General features: G+C 41.4%; 2 protein-coding genes across 3 annotated transcripts in view; both read left to right on the top strand.

Annotated features, from left to right (window-relative positions):
• SP7 (Sp7 transcription factor) overlaps positions 1 to 15298 on the top strand; it is a 62003-nt gene extending 46705 nt beyond the window's left edge. Inside the window, exon 4 of one of the 2 annotated variants that reach the window (XM_034412183.3) lies at positions 10964 to 15298. In XM_034412183.3, the coding sequence (XP_034268074.2) occupies positions 10997 to 12244 (1248 nt within the window). In that variant the 5' untranslated portion in view covers positions 10964 to 10996 and the 3' untranslated portion in view covers positions 12245 to 15298. The remainder of the gene's footprint in view (positions 1 to 10963) is intronic. The other variant, XM_034412185.3, reaches the window with a different exon arrangement.
• The window catches only part of AAAS (aladin WD repeat nucleoporin), a 106736-nt gene that overhangs the window by 33363 nt on the left and 56082 nt on the right, over positions 1 to 17291 (top strand). The window lies entirely within an intron of this gene.

The raw sequence follows: 17291 nt of genomic DNA on the forward strand, positions 1-17291 counted from the left end.
CTTCTTAGACGATCGTGGGACCCTCCAGCATAGAGGCAAAAAAATATGGTCAGCCCCAAATTTAATGTCACATCAGATTACACTACTTTTATGCAGCAAAAGATGACCCAATAAGTCTCAGGCTTATCTAGTTAACCTTGGAGTTAAGTAAATTTCTTTAGGTTGTGACCTGGCAGCCATACAAATAAAATCAATCCGTTCTCATTTGAAATAAGCATGCATCCTTTTTCCCCTTGCCATTTATCATTACCTTCCAACTAATAATAAAAATACAAGGGGGAGGGGAGGTATGGAAATATCACAAGATAGTCTTGAGAAGAATGTGGATTATTCCATCATTTAAATGTTCTGATTCTTAGGAGGCATCTCCTGTATTCAATATAGATTGGTTTTTATTACAGGTTTTGGAAGATATAAATCTGAGTTACGACTTTGAGTGATTAGCTGGAACAGGATTCATTTGATGGTGGATATGTCTGTGTGCTTATGTCTGTGTATATGTCTGTGTATGTGTGTATGCTTTTAACATAGCATTTCATGTCAGGATTGGCGAACCCAGTGCTGTTAAAGGACCAGATTAAAAACATAAAAGGAGCAAATGAAAAGGAAGTCATTCAGGGAAGGGAAAAGAGATGCTCTAAAATGCCACAACGTAATTCAAGGACCCATTAAAAAAAAAATAACGAGATTGAAAACATGAGTTGCTCAAAAGCCACAATTGGTTTCTGCTTATGGTTTACCGGCCTTTGTTAGATATGCAATTATGATAAATTGAAAAGCAATCTTTGAATAGGACTAAAGATTAAGCTGCAAAAATATATCCCCACCCCCTCTCCATTGTGTGTGGTAGCACAGAAATATGTTTCTTAATAGAGAGAAACTTTCCCTGGGACTTTTAATATTTTAAATTGGTAGATTTCAATGAATCTTTTAAACTGATCCATTCGCTGCTTATATTTTATGTATGTGTACTATATTATTTTTTATTATACCATGAAGTAATTTTGCTTTGTTTTTATGCCCACAAGTCATTATTGTCTGCTTGTGACTGCCTTGACCAGACCCCACAGTTTTCTTGGCAACTTTTTTTCTGAAGTGGTTTGCTCTTGTCTCCTCCTTACAGCCGAAAACGAGTGACTGGCCCAAGATCACCCAACTGGCTTAATGCCTAAAATGTGACTAGAACTCACAGTCTCCCTGTTTTAGCCTGATACCTTTAACCACTATACCAAACTACAGGTAGCTCTCATATTGTAAGTTTAGGATCCTGAACAAAGTTATTTTGTAAGAATTTATTACATTTCTATATAGCCTTTCTTTTGCAAATTCAAGACAGTATTCTTAGGTCCAGTTTCTTTCCATGATTGGCTATAAGAACATGCTTCACCAAAAATCACACAGTGAACTTTTATGCTAAGAGTGAACTTCAACTTCAACTTGAACCTGGCCCAACAAGTTAAACTCTACAAATCTGCTCTTGCTCTAAGAGAAACTGATTGGCCCACCATCCCTCATGACCTTCCATGGTTGCTGGGGTGGGGGATTAGAAGATAAATTCCTGGCTCCCAGACTAGCATTTTAAATACTACACCACACAAGATGGCATTTAAACAAAAATAAAAACGGTATTAAATGAAAAGATTAATTTGTTTTATATTGAGAGCATCACACTGCTGATTTAAGCTGTTACTCATCAGCACACTTCCAATTTTTGAAGAAAGAACAAAGCCATTTAAAGCCTTAGTTTGGGATGAATAAAAGGGGATGGGCAGGTTTCCCAGTGTAATCCTTTTAATATAAAAAGGTAACTCCCAACTACATACACTGATAAACAAGCATGACATTAGGAACTAGTAAGCTTTGTCAATTGTAACCTGGCTACTTCTTTTGTGGCTTAGTATATTTTGTGAACTATTTGATTTTTATGTGTTCTGTCAACCCATATTAACTAAATTATTAAGCACATTATTCTGAGTCATCATGTGAATATCATAACAGATGTGGATTAGAGCCAAATCCAACATTGAACCAAATCTCTTGGTCCAAATCCCACACTCAATTATTACAACATAATCCAGTGTACGGTTAATTTGAAAGTAAATCCATTTACTTTCTCCCAGATTAATGTATTTAGATCTGCACCTAATTTCCCTTTTATATAACAGTTCAATTGTTAGGCTAATTTGCTAAAGCTTAGAAAGGAACATTTTTAATTAGCAGTGGTAAAGTTTAGCTGGAACTACAATTTAAGGGTACATTAATTTCATACTTGGAGACTATTTTGATTGCAATGAAGAAAATGCACACTAAAATAAATAAAAATGGCCATAATTTCAACAACAAAGCAGTAGTGTTTTATTTAATGCAGTAGTGTTTTTTTTTAATGTTAATTTAGCATAATATTTTGTTCTTTTAAAAAGGACATTTGGTGTACGTGTACATTTATTTCACTTTTATAAATCCATAATTTATAAATTAGAGAATTAAAAGATAGGGGGTAAAAAGTTAATCTTAAGCATGCTAACTCAGAAGTAAACCTTTATAAAAGTTTGAAATAAAGTAAGTTTATTTCAAAATATGAATACATAGAATTTTGCAACCTTCAGCTTCTTTCATCATACGAGCCCTACAAACTAGATGACAGTTGAGACAGCCAGTTCTCTTTGTCCCTTAAATACAAGAACCAGAAAAAGAGCTTCTGCGTTTACATATTACATGTAAGAGGAATGTGCAACTTCAGTAAGCATATGGAGAAGAGGTAGTGCCAGCAGCTGCAAGTAACTGATCTCAGTTTCTTTTCATAGATAGTCCTAGACTTACAACCATAATTGACACAGGGATTATGGTTATAAATCGTGCCAGTCATTAAGCAGGTCATCATATGGTTGACCCAATTTTGCAATATTTTTTCCCAGTGGTCCTGAAGTGAATCACTATGGTCGTTAAGCAAAATCCATTATCTGCAATGGGAGTTTTTTTGCCAGAAACAAAAAACTGGTTTTCTGCAAAAAAAAAAAAGGTGTAAATCAGGGTCACGTACACTGCAAATGATCGTAAAGGTGAACAGGTTGCCAAGCACCCAAAGTGCAATCATGTGACCAGAGAAGCAGCAGAACTTCAAATCCAGGTCATAAGTACCTTTTGGGAGATTAGTTGTAACTTGTTGTAAATCAAGGACCACCTATTTATACAATGGGCACTTCCTGTTGGCACCTTCTTTTCTCCCAGTGGCTCATCAAAATGAGCACAATGTCTTCTCGTGATCTCCTACCTGTACTGAGCTCTTAGACGTTTTCTGTTCATCCCCATTGTGCACTTTCAATTGCACTTTGTGGCAACTTTCCATAACTTTACAGGTGCAATTCACAGTGCTATTTTAAAGCTACAAAGTCCTATATTGCTTGTTCTCTAGGCCAGTGGCCCCCAATCAGTAGTGGATTTTAAATCCCAGCGCTACCGCTTCGCTATCGGTAGCGCATGAGCGTGCAGCACTTCTGCACATAAGCTTCTGCACATGCGCAGAGTGTTTTTGATAACATCTGGGCAGAGCCTTCCACCGCCACCACTACTGGTTCACCTGAACCAGGGTGAACTGGGAGCAACCCACCACTGCCCACCAGGGACCGGTTCCATGAAGAGAAGTTTTTCCGCAGACTGGAGGGGGTGTAGTTTCGTGTCTGCATCCTGCGGATGGGGATTTGCTTATTTGCACAGCCCAGTTTCTGGCATGCCACGGCCCGGTGTTGATCCATGGAGACCTCTGCTCTAGGAGTTAGCTGGACTGCTTACTCCATACAGAAATGGCCTGCCTGCTGCTCTCAGTCATCTCACCAACATTTTTAAATAGTCGTCCAGACCTTTTAGGTCAAAGGGGAGTGGGGTCATGGCTGGGGTGAAATCCAGCAGGTTCTGACAGATTCTGGAGAATCTGTAGCGGAAATTTTGAGCAGTTTGGAGAACCGGTAGCAGAAATTTTGAGTAGTTCAGAGAACCGGCAAATATACCTCTGGCTGGCCCCAGAGTGGGGTGGGAATAGAGATTTTGCAATATCCTTCCCCCAGGAGTGGGGAGGAAATGGAGATTTTTCAGTATCCTTCCCTTGGAGTGGGGTGGGAATGAAGATTTTGCAGTATCCTTCCCCTGCCACGCCCACCAAGCCACACCCACCAAGCCACACCCACAGAACTGGTAGTAAAAAAAATTGGATTTCACCACTAGCTCATGGGCTATGTTTTTCAGCTATGGTGCTTGAACTAAGGAATATCCTCTTTCTGGCACCCTCAGCGTTAGCTTTCCAAACTAAAAGACAGCTTTTTCTGGAAGGCATTTGGTGAACCAAGGATCACTATTGTGCTAACTCTATTATTGTACTTTTAGCCAATTAATTATTTTAGTGCTGTGTCTTTTTGCTGCTCATGCTTTTATGATGTAAATAACTGGAAGTGTTATAAAATTATAATGAATAAATTGCACATTTGCGGTGTGGCTCTTTCTACTATGTGGTTGGGATTGAAAATATATGATGACATTAAAAAGTGAGTAGAACATCTGTAAAGCTGCCTGTTAACTATTTTGCATAACATCTGTCAAAGAGTTCCTAGATCACAAACACATTTCTGTTTGCTGTTTAAATATAAAATTAAGTTCTTGAGATGCTGAATTCAGAATTATATGCCAAAACTCTGAACCTGAAATGATGGATGTGATCCTGGATGTGGATTCCCCATTGCTGTTTAATATGTCTTTCTATATTGCTTTATGCAAAATAGTTTCTTTTTAGAAATAATGGGTTTAAATGTTTTCAATCTGATAAACAGGGTCTGAGTAGTTTTCATTTGATACTGATGAAATTGGAGTTAGGAATACAGATCAATTCCCACATAAATCAACCAAAAGAAACTATCACAGCACTAAACGTATTTGTTCAGTATCAGGATGTACTAAGTTACTGTTTCAACATTTTATGTCCTTTTGAAATCTCAGTGTTTTGAAGTAGGATATTTCAATTAGCCTCAGCTATATTCTGGAACATCATTAAGCCTTTACAATGGCAGCTATAAGGTCAACTTGTAAGGTTTATAGCACAGGACAAATGAACGCAAGAATGTAAAAAATCATCAAAATATTCTAAGGATTAGATAAAACATGATTAAGACATTAGGAGAGTAAATATTTTTTATTAGGTATCAAAAAGGAGTAAAATGCTAAGTAGGTTATTTACCATGTGAAATTATTTCATAAAAATCAGTATCATAAGAGAGGGTCCCTTCTCTAGTAGTTAAGTCTGTTCTTCAGAGCTAATAGAACCCCCACATTGAACTTAAAATGTGAAAAAGGGAGCAATTCTTCAAATATGATTCCAAAAAGATGGACACAGCAGCTTTAAAGAGTTGCAAGGAAGTGCTACATTCATGGTCTTATGCATACTAAAGCCCATTTGGGACTCAGATCTGAAATGTTGCATAAATCTAATTGGAAGATACATACATGTGCATGTGAATGTGTTCTCCATTGTTTCCAAGAGCATTATAGGACAAAAATAGGACTCTGAAATGTATACTACCCTGTTTCCCTGAAAATTTCGTTTCAAGGTGCTGGTGCTCACTTATAAAGCCCTACATGGCTTAGGCCCGGGGTATCTGCAGGATCATCTCCTGCCTTCCTCCCATCGTCCGATGCGCTCACACAGAGCAGGCCTCCTCAGGGTGCTGTCAGCCAGACAATGTCGGCTGGCGGCCCCCAGGGGGAGAGCATTCTCTGGGAGCGCCGACCCTCTGGAATGGGCTGCCTACCGCCTCAGGACAGCCCCAGACCTCCTCTCCTTCCGCCGTGAATTGAAGATGTGGCTTTTTCACCAAATGGGCTGAATCCGTAGGGTGACTTCAAATAATTTTAATAATTTTTAATTGATTTTAATTTAATTTTAAACTGATTTTAATTTTATGTAATTCTTTGTTTTTGTAAGCCGCCCTGAGTCCTACGGGAGAAGGGCGGCATATAAATTACATTAATAATAATAATAATAATAATAATAATAATAATAATAATAATAAAATAAGCCCTACCCGAAAATAAGACCTCCCCGAAAATATTTAAATCATACGCAGCCGGTCCCCGCCATTTCCTCTGGTTAGGGTTAGGGATACAGAGCTGGAAATCAGGTAAGATGGCAAGAGGAGCCCCGTCTTGCTCCACGCGCCCCAAAATGATAAGACCTCCTCGAAAATAAAGCCAAGCATTTATTTTGGGGTTAAAAAAAATATAAGACACGGTCTTATTTTCAGGGAAACACGGTAGAAAATTAGTGTGCTCAATTAACCTGTAATAGGCATATGAATGTTCTTATTCTTTATTGCAGCTATTAATGCTGAAGACAAATATATCATGCAGTGGTAATGAAAATAATGTATTGTTTGAAGAAACTCTCCTTCCTCCATCAAACAGGCCTTTGATATCTCCTTGATTTCCAAAGGGACTGAATGTTTCTCTCTATTTTCTCTGTTCTCTGTTCCATTTGCAACCACCTCAGCACCATCTTCATTCCTCTTCCCATGCTATGTAACAGGAACATTGCTGTGCACTTATTAAAGGTAGTCCTCAATTTACAACCATTCGTTTAGTGATTGTCAAAGTTACAGTGGCACTTTTTCCCATGGTCACATGATTGCCATTTGCAAGCTTCCCAGCTGGCTTCTGACGAGCAAGGTCAATGGAGAAGCCAAATTCAACTGTGTGATTCATTTAACAAATGCAGTGATTTGCTTAACAACCATGACAAAAAGATTACAAAATTGGGTGTAACTCACATAACAACTGTCTTGCTTAGTAACAGAAATTCTGGTCCCAATCATGGTCATAAATCAAGGACTATCTGTATATAGTTTAGGCCAGTGTAATCTGTGTGTGATAGACTGTCTTACTAGAGTTGCATGAATGAAATTATCATTGTAGATAAATTGCCAATCTGCAATTAAACCTTTCTGAAAAACCAGATCATGCAATGGCTCTAACTCTGACCCTTCTTTTCAGAACTTGTTCCTATACATTGCCATAAATCACCATGATGGTAATTTTCCTTGCGTGTAGAAGAAATTTTTGAATTTCACCTCTGGCTGTGATACCACAAGGTGAGATTTGTGAAACAGCTAGAGTGAAATGCAAAGCTACTTGAATTTCAAGTTTTTTCACATTTTTGTTCCTGGCTTTGAAACGGGGACCTTTTCCATGGTTTAAAACATGAATTTTTCCAGTAAAAGAGCCAGCTTTTTGTATCTCAGTTATGTAGCCATGATGCAGTTTACCAAAGAATATAGATTCTAAATTAATTACTTAACAGAATAACAGAGTTGGAAGGGACCGTGGAGGTCTTCTAGTCCAACCCCCTGCATAAGCAGGAGACCCTGTACCAGTGATGACTAACCTTTTTGCTGTCGTGTGCCAATAGTTGGGGGAGTGGAGGGGTCACATGTGCATGTGCCCACACTCATAATTCAATGCACCCCATCCCCCTGCGCATGCCCACATGACCCCACCGAGCTCCCCCGCTTTTGGCATGCGATGGCACAGTGGGCCCAGTAGGCCCATTTTTCGCCCTCCCCAGGCTCCAGAGGCTTTCTTGGAGCCTGGGGAGGGTGAAAACAGCCTCCCCCCCCCCTCGGAGGCCCTCTGGAGGCTGGAAACAGTCTGTTTGCTGATTTCTGGTGGGACCCAGAAAACCTCTGGAGCCTGGGGAGAGCCTGTTTCCCGACCTCCGGTGGGCCAGGAAGGCCCAAAAATCAGCTGGCTGGCATGCGCATGCGGGCCGGAGCTGAGCTAGGGCAACGCTCGTGTGCCCACCGATATGGCTCCGTGTGCCACCTGTGGCACGCGTGCCATAGGTTCGCCATCATGGCCCTATATCATTCTGGATCAATGGCTGTCCAATCTCTTCTTAAAAGCCCTCCAGTGATAGAGCACCCACAACTTTTGAAGGCAAGCTGTTCCACTGGTTGCACTTATCTGAAACTGATAAGAAGAAATGCAAAATTGAGAACAGGTTTTATGTGGTGTGCAATCGTTAATTATATGAATGGGAATTATTTAATAAGAACACATAACATTCACTTTGGGATAGTTATATTACTTTGTCATCCTTATGCCATAGGAAAAAAGATTCCTTGGCAAATAAGGCTGGCAGCTCACCTGAGACAGGGTGATAAAGGACAACTATCAGAAGTGCCCAAACTCTGTAGCTAATTTAACACACACTCACCCCCCCCCAAAAAAAAAAACTTGAAAGAAATGTCTGGAGAGGCAGAAAATAGGAGTCATCTATTCTTTGGGATCCAATCCTATGGTTTTTACTTTAACTGCTATATAGCCCCTGCTTAAGATATCTGCAGCTTCTCCCTTAAGATTGTTAAAAATGTGTTTTTCCTTTTTACAATGGCAGGACTTTAGGTGTTTTACATGAAACCTTGATGATTCCAAGATGCATTCACACATCCTACCTGTGAATTTCTTAGCAGTGGGAACCAGAGCAGATGAAGTTCTGGTCGAATCTGTCAAGGTTTTCCCTATCTGTTTAACTATACAGGTAGTCCTTAACTTATGACCACACTTGGAACCTGAATTTCTGTTGCTAAGCCAGGCAATTGTTAAGTGAATCACACCCAATTTTATGACTTTTGTCTACCATGTCCATCAGTGTTGTTAAGTGAATTGTGTTGTTATTGAGCAAGTACACCTTCTCCCATTGACTTTGCTTGTTGGGAACTGGCTGGGAAGGTGGGAACTAGTCACATGACCCTGGGATACTGCAACCATAAATATATGCTCATTGTCAAGTGCTCAAATTTTGATTACGTGACTACAGGAATTCTGTGGTGGTTGTGTGAAGACCAGTCATAAGTCACTTTTTCACTGTTGTTGTAACTTTGAACAGTCACTAAACAAATGATTGTAAGTTGAGAACTACCTGTACATGTGCCATAGCAGTGCTGAGAATGTAATATCACAAATGGTAATGGTTATAGATATATAATCACTTTTTTTTACAAGTTGTCTGCCCCTTTGTTGAAAAACGCATTGATCTGCAAGTTATAGTTTTCAGTGTTTAATTTCAATTCATTAACCTACTTTATGGTCAATTCGGTGCAAAAACAAATACTTCTTGTAACAACATGTTTTTTGTGGTGGCACAGTGGTTAGAATGCAGTACTGCAGGCTACTTCTGCTGAGTGCCAACTGCCAACAGTTCGGTAGTTCGAGTCTCACTGGCTCAAGGTTGACTCAGCCTTCCATCCTTCTGAGGTGGGTAAAATGAAGACCCAGATTGTTGGGGGCAATATGTTGACTCTGTAAACCACTTAGAGAGGGCTGTAAAGCACTGTGAAACAGTATATAAGTCTAAGTGCTATTGCTAGCTGGAAAGATTAATTATTTATTGAACTGTCTGTAATTATTTTTTCATAGAATGAATTTCATTTGATGGAGTCTACTTTTGTCACCCTATTGGTTGAAATGTATACTTTAATACCACGTTTCCCCGAAAATAAGACCCTGTCTTATATTTTTTTTGAACCCTGAAATAAGCGCTTGGCCTTATTGCCATGTGCTCAAAAGCCCGATTGGGCTTGTTATCAGGGGATGTCTTATTTTGGGGGAAACAGGGTAGCAATAGCAATAGCACTTAGACTTATATACCGCTTCATAGTGCTTTTATAGTCCTCTCGAAGCGGTTTACAGAGTCAGCATATTGCCCCCAACAATCTGGGTCCTTAAGAATGTAAGGTATAGATAAGAGAAGCAGCAAAGAGATGAAATAAAAATTCCTGTCATGTATTGAACACAATTGGGAACTTCTATAGAAATAGATGCAAATTGTACATTTTATTCTTGTGCAGCTCCCATTCAGTGTGCCTTGCATCTTGCCCAGAACCTTGTGCCAAAAGACTCTTCAGTACCCAATAGAGACTAGATTATGTCAATGTCCTCAAATTCAAAATGGACTCTTGTGGCACAATCACTATTTGTGATTGTAATAAGAAGGTAAAGTGTCTCTGCAACTCATCTTTTCAGACCGGTTTCTTTGGACATCTTTGACTCAGCTGTTTCAAAAGGTCACCATCTGAAGAAGCAGAAAAAATATACATCATGATCATGAAAATAGAAAGGAAGGTCTAATTCTTTTCTGAAATGGCCTTTTCCTTGAGCAGTGAGCTAGTATATCTCATTAAAACAGATTTGTCATATGAAGCTATATCAGAATAACAGAATAACAGAGTCGGACGGGACCTTGGAGGTCTTCTAGTCCAACCCCCTGCTCAATCAGGAGACACTATACCATTCCAGACAAGTGGCTGTCCAGTCTTTTCTTAAAAGCCTCCAATGATGGAGCACGCACAAATTCTGTGTTGTACAACAGTGTTGTAGTATATACATCAGTGTTGTACATGTTTGTACATTCAATGTTGTAATTTCTGGGTTGTATGTCTGTGTTGCAGCAATAATATATATCATTTAAGGATAATGGTGTGACTTTTTTCATACATACAATTTATAATTCATATTATAATATACCATGAAACCCATCCATGCCAATAACTAAAGAATTGTCTCAGTGGCAAATGTGTTACCTTCACATTTTTGTTACACTAAGTCTAAAACCCATCTCCATAGAAAAATGTTTAAATTCTGTTTTTCTTGTTCTGAGGACAAATAGGCAAATGTTCACAGTAATGATTAGGAGGTTCCATGATGTCTTATAAAAGTATCCCATTATTGTAGAAAGGAAGGCTGGTAGGTTTTTTTTACTTCTAATGGGCAAATACTGGTACTTATTATTCTTGGGGAAATAGTCCACTGCTTCTATAAGTAGGATGCGGTTTATGATCCTGTCTGTATTTCCTCTGCCCCAATTTACAGCATACCTAAATTTCCTTTTGCCTTTTTTTTGCTTTTTCTCTCTTTTCCCACCCCCTAGGAAGAAGTGCAGTATGGCTCCAGTTCCCTGGCTATGTTGACGGACACTTGGGATAAATTTGGAAATTCTAACCCGGTTCAAGAATCAACCTCTCCCAGAAACACTGAGAACAATTTGGGAAGAAAATCTTACCTTTTGGGAGTAGAGTCTTTTGCTCCAAAACTCTGGAGCACTGAAGGCATGGGAGATTCCTATGCAGCCACTTTCCCCAATGGGAATGGATTGATGTCTCCTTCAGCTAGCCCACAAGCTTCTACCACTTACAGCAATGATTACAGTCCTTTCCCCCATTCCTTCTCAGCCTCACCCACAACTCAAGATCCTTCTTCGTTGCTGGTGCCTAAGGGGCATCCATCCCCTGATTGTCTCCCCAGTGTCTATACCTCCTTGGACATGGCACACCCTTATGGCTCCTGGTACAAAGCTGGCATCCACCCAGGCATCTCTACCAGTTCTAGCAACCCTACGGCTTCTTGGTGGGACATGCATTCCAACAGCAACTGGTTGAGTTCTCAGCCACAATCCGATGGACTCCAGGGTTCCTTACAGTCCATGCCGAGTCAGGCGCCCATCAGCCCCCAGCTACCCAGTTACACGTCTGACTTCACAACTTTGAATCCTGCTCCTTACCCTGCAGTAGGCATTACTTCTTCATCACACCTTCTCCCTTCAGGACAACATGTGCTGCCCCAAGAAATGTATAAACCTAAGCCAGTGGCCAATAGCTCCCTGATGGAAGGTGGGATTGCCTTGAAGTCTGGAAGAGGGGGCTCCTTTGGCAGCACAACCGGCAGGTCCACTTGTGACTGCCCTAATTGCCAAGAACTAGAGCGGCTTGGGGCCTCGGCAGCCAGCTTGCGGAAGAAGCCGATTCACAGTTGCCATATCCCAGGCTGCGGGAAGGTCTATGGGAAAGCCTCACATCTGAAAGCTCACCTGCGATGGCATACCGGGGAACGTCCTTTTGTCTGCAACTGGCTTTTCTGCGGCAAGCGTTTTACGCGCTCGGACGAGCTGGAACGCCACGTTCGCACCCATACCCGGGAGAAGAAATTTACCTGTTTACTCTGTAACAAGCGCTTCACTCGTAGCGACCACCTCAGCAAGCATCAGAAGACCCATAATGAAATGGGAGTGGGCAAACCCCCAGAAGGTGAAGCGGAGCGAGAAGAGGTTGCTACAGGGGCTAGTTCTCCCAGCGCTGCAGCCCTTCAAGATGGCCTGGCTGGAGAGGAAAAAGATGCCACCAGCCCTGAGCAAACCAGTCTCCTGGAAATCTAATGGGTACTCTTGTGCGTGTGCTCCAGCTTGCTTACTTCGTACCATCTCCACCATTCTTCTTTTGAGTGCTTCCTGCTAAATAATTTATTTGTGAATGAAACACAACCGCTGTTGCCGTTAGCCGTTCCTCTAGCTAAGATTGTACCTAACCCCAATCCAGAAGCCGAATTCAGCTGGGACCTCAGAAGGTCTATGACTTTGTGGCTAAAGACTCAAGAGGCAAAATCGGAAGCTACATCCTCTAATGTCCCTTAAGCTGTTAAAACCAAAATAGCTACCCGCTGAGGTCTCTATGTGATCACTTGGATAATGGCCAAAACGTTGAACTCGTAATATCATGCGTAGGACTAGCCAAGTAGCAGGCTGGGCAGGACTGAAATAAATTTTTCTCAGGGTATGTATAGGAATCACTTTCCATCTCATGTAAACCCACTGAGCATATGATTCTGAGCACCTCTCCTAACTTCTGGCACCCGTAGGTGATGGAAAAAAAACAAGGGCCTTCTTTGAGATTAGAACACTCTATCTGCACCATTGAGTGTGCCCTTGTTCCCAGACTCTAGTGCAGTGATGGCTAACCTTTTTGCCATCGTGTGCCAAAAGTGGGGGGGGGGGGAGCGCGGGAGGGTCGCTCATGCGTGCGCCCACACCCACAATTCTATGTGACCCACCTCCTGCGCATGTGCGCGCAACCTCCCCCTGCGCTCCCCCCACTTTTGGCATGTGATGGCAAGGTAGGACCATTTTTCGCTCTCCCCAGGCTCCAGAGCCTTTCTGAAGACCCTCCGGAGGCTGGAAAAGCCCCATTTGCCAACTTCCGGTCCCACCGGAAGGCCTGTTTTTCACTCTCCCCAGGCTCTAGAGCCTTTCTAGGAGGTTGGGGGGCGAAAATTGCCTCCCCCCCCGCGATGCCTTCCGGAGGCTGGAAACAGCCTTTTTCCTGACTTCCGGTGGGCCCAAAAGGCCTGAAAGTCAGCTGGCCAGCACGTGCATGCACGCCAGAGCTGAGCTTGCATGCCCACTGATATGGCTCCGCGTGCCACCTGTGGCACGCGTGCCATAGATTCGCCATCACGGCTCTAGTGCAATCTCTTACTCAGAAGATAATAGTCCAATAGGCATTTCGCAGTGAGATGGGCGGCAAACAAGTTTGATAAGTATATGAATTAATAAGTTGGTTAGCTTCAGATGCTGAAAGAGTGCTTATTATAGCTTTAAGAGCTGCAAGGAAAAAAAAAAGTTTTACAAGGAATGGCTCTCCAGGTGACTGATAGCATTAATGAGAAAAGCCACAGCTGGTAAAACTGTGCCTATTTGTCAAGCTCTTCAAGATTTGTAAGCCCTGGCAGGATCCAGATATGGAATTTTATTACTAAGCCTCCACCCTTTCTTTAAATAAACTTGGAAGCTACTGGTTAGAAATCGTTGCTTCAGTAAATATAAAGGGAACTTTTGCTATTAAAATCCCATCCTATTTAAAATTAAAAGTCTTGGTTCTGGGCAGTAGGAGGCCTTAGGTAATATTCGGAAGGGCAAATTAGCAGCCAATTATACAGCCATCACTCTTCCATCAGTATAAACGGGGAGTCTATTCTCCCTTGATTTCTGTCCATATTTTTTTCGATGCAAGATCAACGAAGATTGTGCAGTTGATTGGGTCATGCAGTGATCACTCCAAAGAAGATGCTGGCATTTTGTAGGTAGAATTTCTGCCTGTTCCCCTGGTTTTATATGAATGCCACATACTATGCCAAGAGCTAATTTGGGGCCTTATTTTGAATATTAGGAACATGACCTTATACAGTACAAAATGGACTGTTCCACTGAAGTGCAGAAACAGAGAAATTCTAGTATTCTTTACTTTACCAAGGTAAAGGAAGTTGAAGAGGAAAACCAATAATTTCATAGGAGAAATAAGAAGAATAGCTCACAAGAGGTCCCATATAGGTGCTACAAGGCTGTTTTGAACCTTTCTCTTCCCATATATTTAATCTAGAAATATATTTATCCTTAAATTATGATGAAAAATAAATAGAGGTGAGGAGGTGGCTGGATTCTCCAAACAGCCTCTAACCAAAGGCATCTATTTTCTGATCAGAATTGTCTCTCTGTTAATTGGGAAAGGGCTTTCCTTGTGCAAAACAGTGCCATCTGCAACTTGCTTTGTCCTTTTTAGTTGTAGCTTCATATTTTGGGGGAGAAATGAAATATTTATAATCTAAAATGCTTTTTGTTTTAAGTTCTGCTCATTTTTGATAATAAAAAAAAGATTCAAGTGGATTTGGAAGCTTGTTAATACTGGATATTTTGAGAAGCAAATTCTCAATATTTGAGTGTTCTCATTTTTGGTAGCAATCTATTTGGTTTAGCAAACCAACTATCAACAGTTTAAGCATTAGAGAAGGCCTGGCACAAGCCTCTGTTATTTTGGGGCATTATTCCTTTTCAAAAGTCTAATGTCTATGGACCTATGTGGTTAAATGCTTCCCACGTTGCTTTGATCTGCTTGCTTTTGAGCTCAGGTGAAGGCCACTGGATAGAAGAAGAAACTCACATGGTTAATTACCAACAAGAGGTCATTGCTAGGAAAAAAAAATATTCTAGTGTCGAGTTCTCCCCTTCCATCTTGCAGTATTTAGACACACTATTTCTACTGAGTTTCTGTGTGCTGCGCCTGCTTCCAACATCATTAATTGGCTTCTCAAAGGGAACCTCAAATGTGATTAACTCACAACATGGAGAAACTCTAAAGGTTTTGAGAGAGGGGAGTTACTATTAACTAGTTAATACAAAATGTAGTCCAGTACATTGCTTCAGAAGTGCAAATCATCACTCTCTGTTGTTTGCCTGCTCAGGCAGCTCACATGGAAGCTCATTTTTGCTTTGGATTTTGCTTATTTTTAATTTAAAAATAAAAATAAAAATATAAGCTATGTTGTGGGGGGGAAAAGAATGCTGAAAGAAACTGGATCCTTATGTATGGAAGTACAATCCAATCTGGTGCTACTGTACCACATTTCTAATAAAGTGGCACTTTTACTGCCTGCAAAGTTACTGCTTTTCTGGAGCCTTTGTAGCTGCTCACAAGCGTGCAAGCTGGGGGAAACCTGGGGTCTATATCAACCCCCTCTACCCAATATTCAAATACACTCACATTTCCCTTCCACAACTCACAAGAATTGCAGGAGTTAAAAAGTGTGTAAGAGTAAAACAGTGAAATATATCCTCCGTCTTCTGCAATGCCCAGTCCATCCATCTGGAGCAGAGTTTCTCAAACTTCACACCTTTAAAGTCTGTGTGGCCTTCAACTCCCAGAACTCTCCAGCCCGGACTTAAAAGTTCTCAAAGATTGAGATATGTGATCTCTAGAGTGTATCTACCTACTTGAAAAAGGCAAACCTGGATGACCCTTTTAAAGAATGAGCTGACTGAACTGTGGGGTGAGGCCAGTGGTGGGATTCAAGTAATTTAACAACCGGTTCTCTGCCCTAATGATTTCTTCCAACAACCAGTTTGCCAAACTGCTCAGAAAGTTAACAACCGGTTCTCCCGAAGTGGTGCGAACTGGCTGAATCCCACCACTGGGTGAGGCCATTTTGTCTTGTCTTTGTAGTGGTAGCATCTTTGCCCTTGGAGTTAGTTATCTTAGAAGGGGCTAGGCATTGCCTCTAGGGGTCACCGAGAGGCTGAGTGGGAGTCCCCTGCTTTTAGTTCCCATGGCCAAGGTGGAATTGCACTCCACAGGACAATTGCCACAAGCTGTCCTTCGGGAAATGGTGACTACTGCAGCTCCCAGCCTCCCTCCCAGATCAGCCCTTTGGAACAAAGACCTTCTGTCAGCCGGGCTTTCACAAAAGCACAATAGACTCTTGTGAGGAGACAAACTCTCATCAGAAGGCAGGGCAATTACAGCCAACACCAGCCAGGCTGGACTTTAATTCCTTGAGGTTCACTATATATTGCTATAGTTCATATTTGAGAATGAGATGTCAGTATAAGTCTAAGGCAGGTCACAAAATGGCCCCTCCACTCACTTTTAAGAAATCCCAGTCACTGTGCAGATACACCTGTTCCACTGTCTGCTTCATCTTGTCACAAGTCTGGGACAGCCCTTAGTTACTTTCTGAAGTATTAAGCCTCTCTGGCTAATAAACACCCAAAATGCTGGTGGAAGGTTGTTTTTCTAGTACAGGGGTCAGCAACCCATGGCTCTGGAGCCGCATGTGGCTCTTTCATCCCTCTGCTGTGGCTCCCTGTTGCTGGTCGACTACACAATTGATAGGGCTTTCGGTTAGGACACGTAGAGGAAAAAGGATGCTGCGCTAAGAGGACACTCTTTGGTGGGGGAACCAGACTTCCGGTCAACAGAGAAAAAAGGACACCGTGCTAGGAGGAGACTGATGGGGGAACCGGACTTCCGGTCAGCTCCAGAATTGAACGGAGGCTTCCGGTTAGGATCTTTGTGGCTTTTTGAGTGCTTAAGGTTCCCGACCCCTGTTCTAGCAGCACAAAAAAGAGCATTGGAATATTGGAAGTGGGGAGTGGAATCTCGCATAGGAGGGCAGCTGAATGTCTCTGGGTAAGTAAATGCAATGGAAAATCTGTTTTCGAACGGGACATTTTTTTGAAATATAAAATTCTGGGAACAAACAGTAAGGTAGCCTTCACTTCCTGCCTGTCAGCTTTTCAAAACCTAGCACATCACAGTTAGCAAGTGAATACATAGCTAAATCGATTGTTGGCCTTGACCGGCAGGATACTAAATAAGCAACCCACATGGTTTAAAACTGTTTCAACTATTTGGTATGTTTACCTGACTTACAAAATAATAAAATACCATTTACAGGTAGTCCTCGGCTTACAACAGTTAGTGTCTGTTCAAACTTACAACAACATTGAAAAAAGTGACTTATGACTGTTTTTCACACGACCATTGTAGTGTCCCTGAGGTCATGTGATCAAAATCCAGACACTTGATAATTGGTTCATATTTATGATGGTTGTAGTGTCCTGGGGTCATGTGATCATTTTTGCAACCTGATGAGCA

The sequence above is a fragment of the Pantherophis guttatus genome, chromosome 2 (assembly GCF_059756535.1).
Source record: "Pantherophis guttatus breed Tessera chromosome 2, ASM5975653v1, whole genome shotgun sequence".
Lineage (NCBI taxonomy): Eukaryota > Metazoa > Chordata > Lepidosauria > Squamata > Colubridae > Pantherophis > Pantherophis guttatus.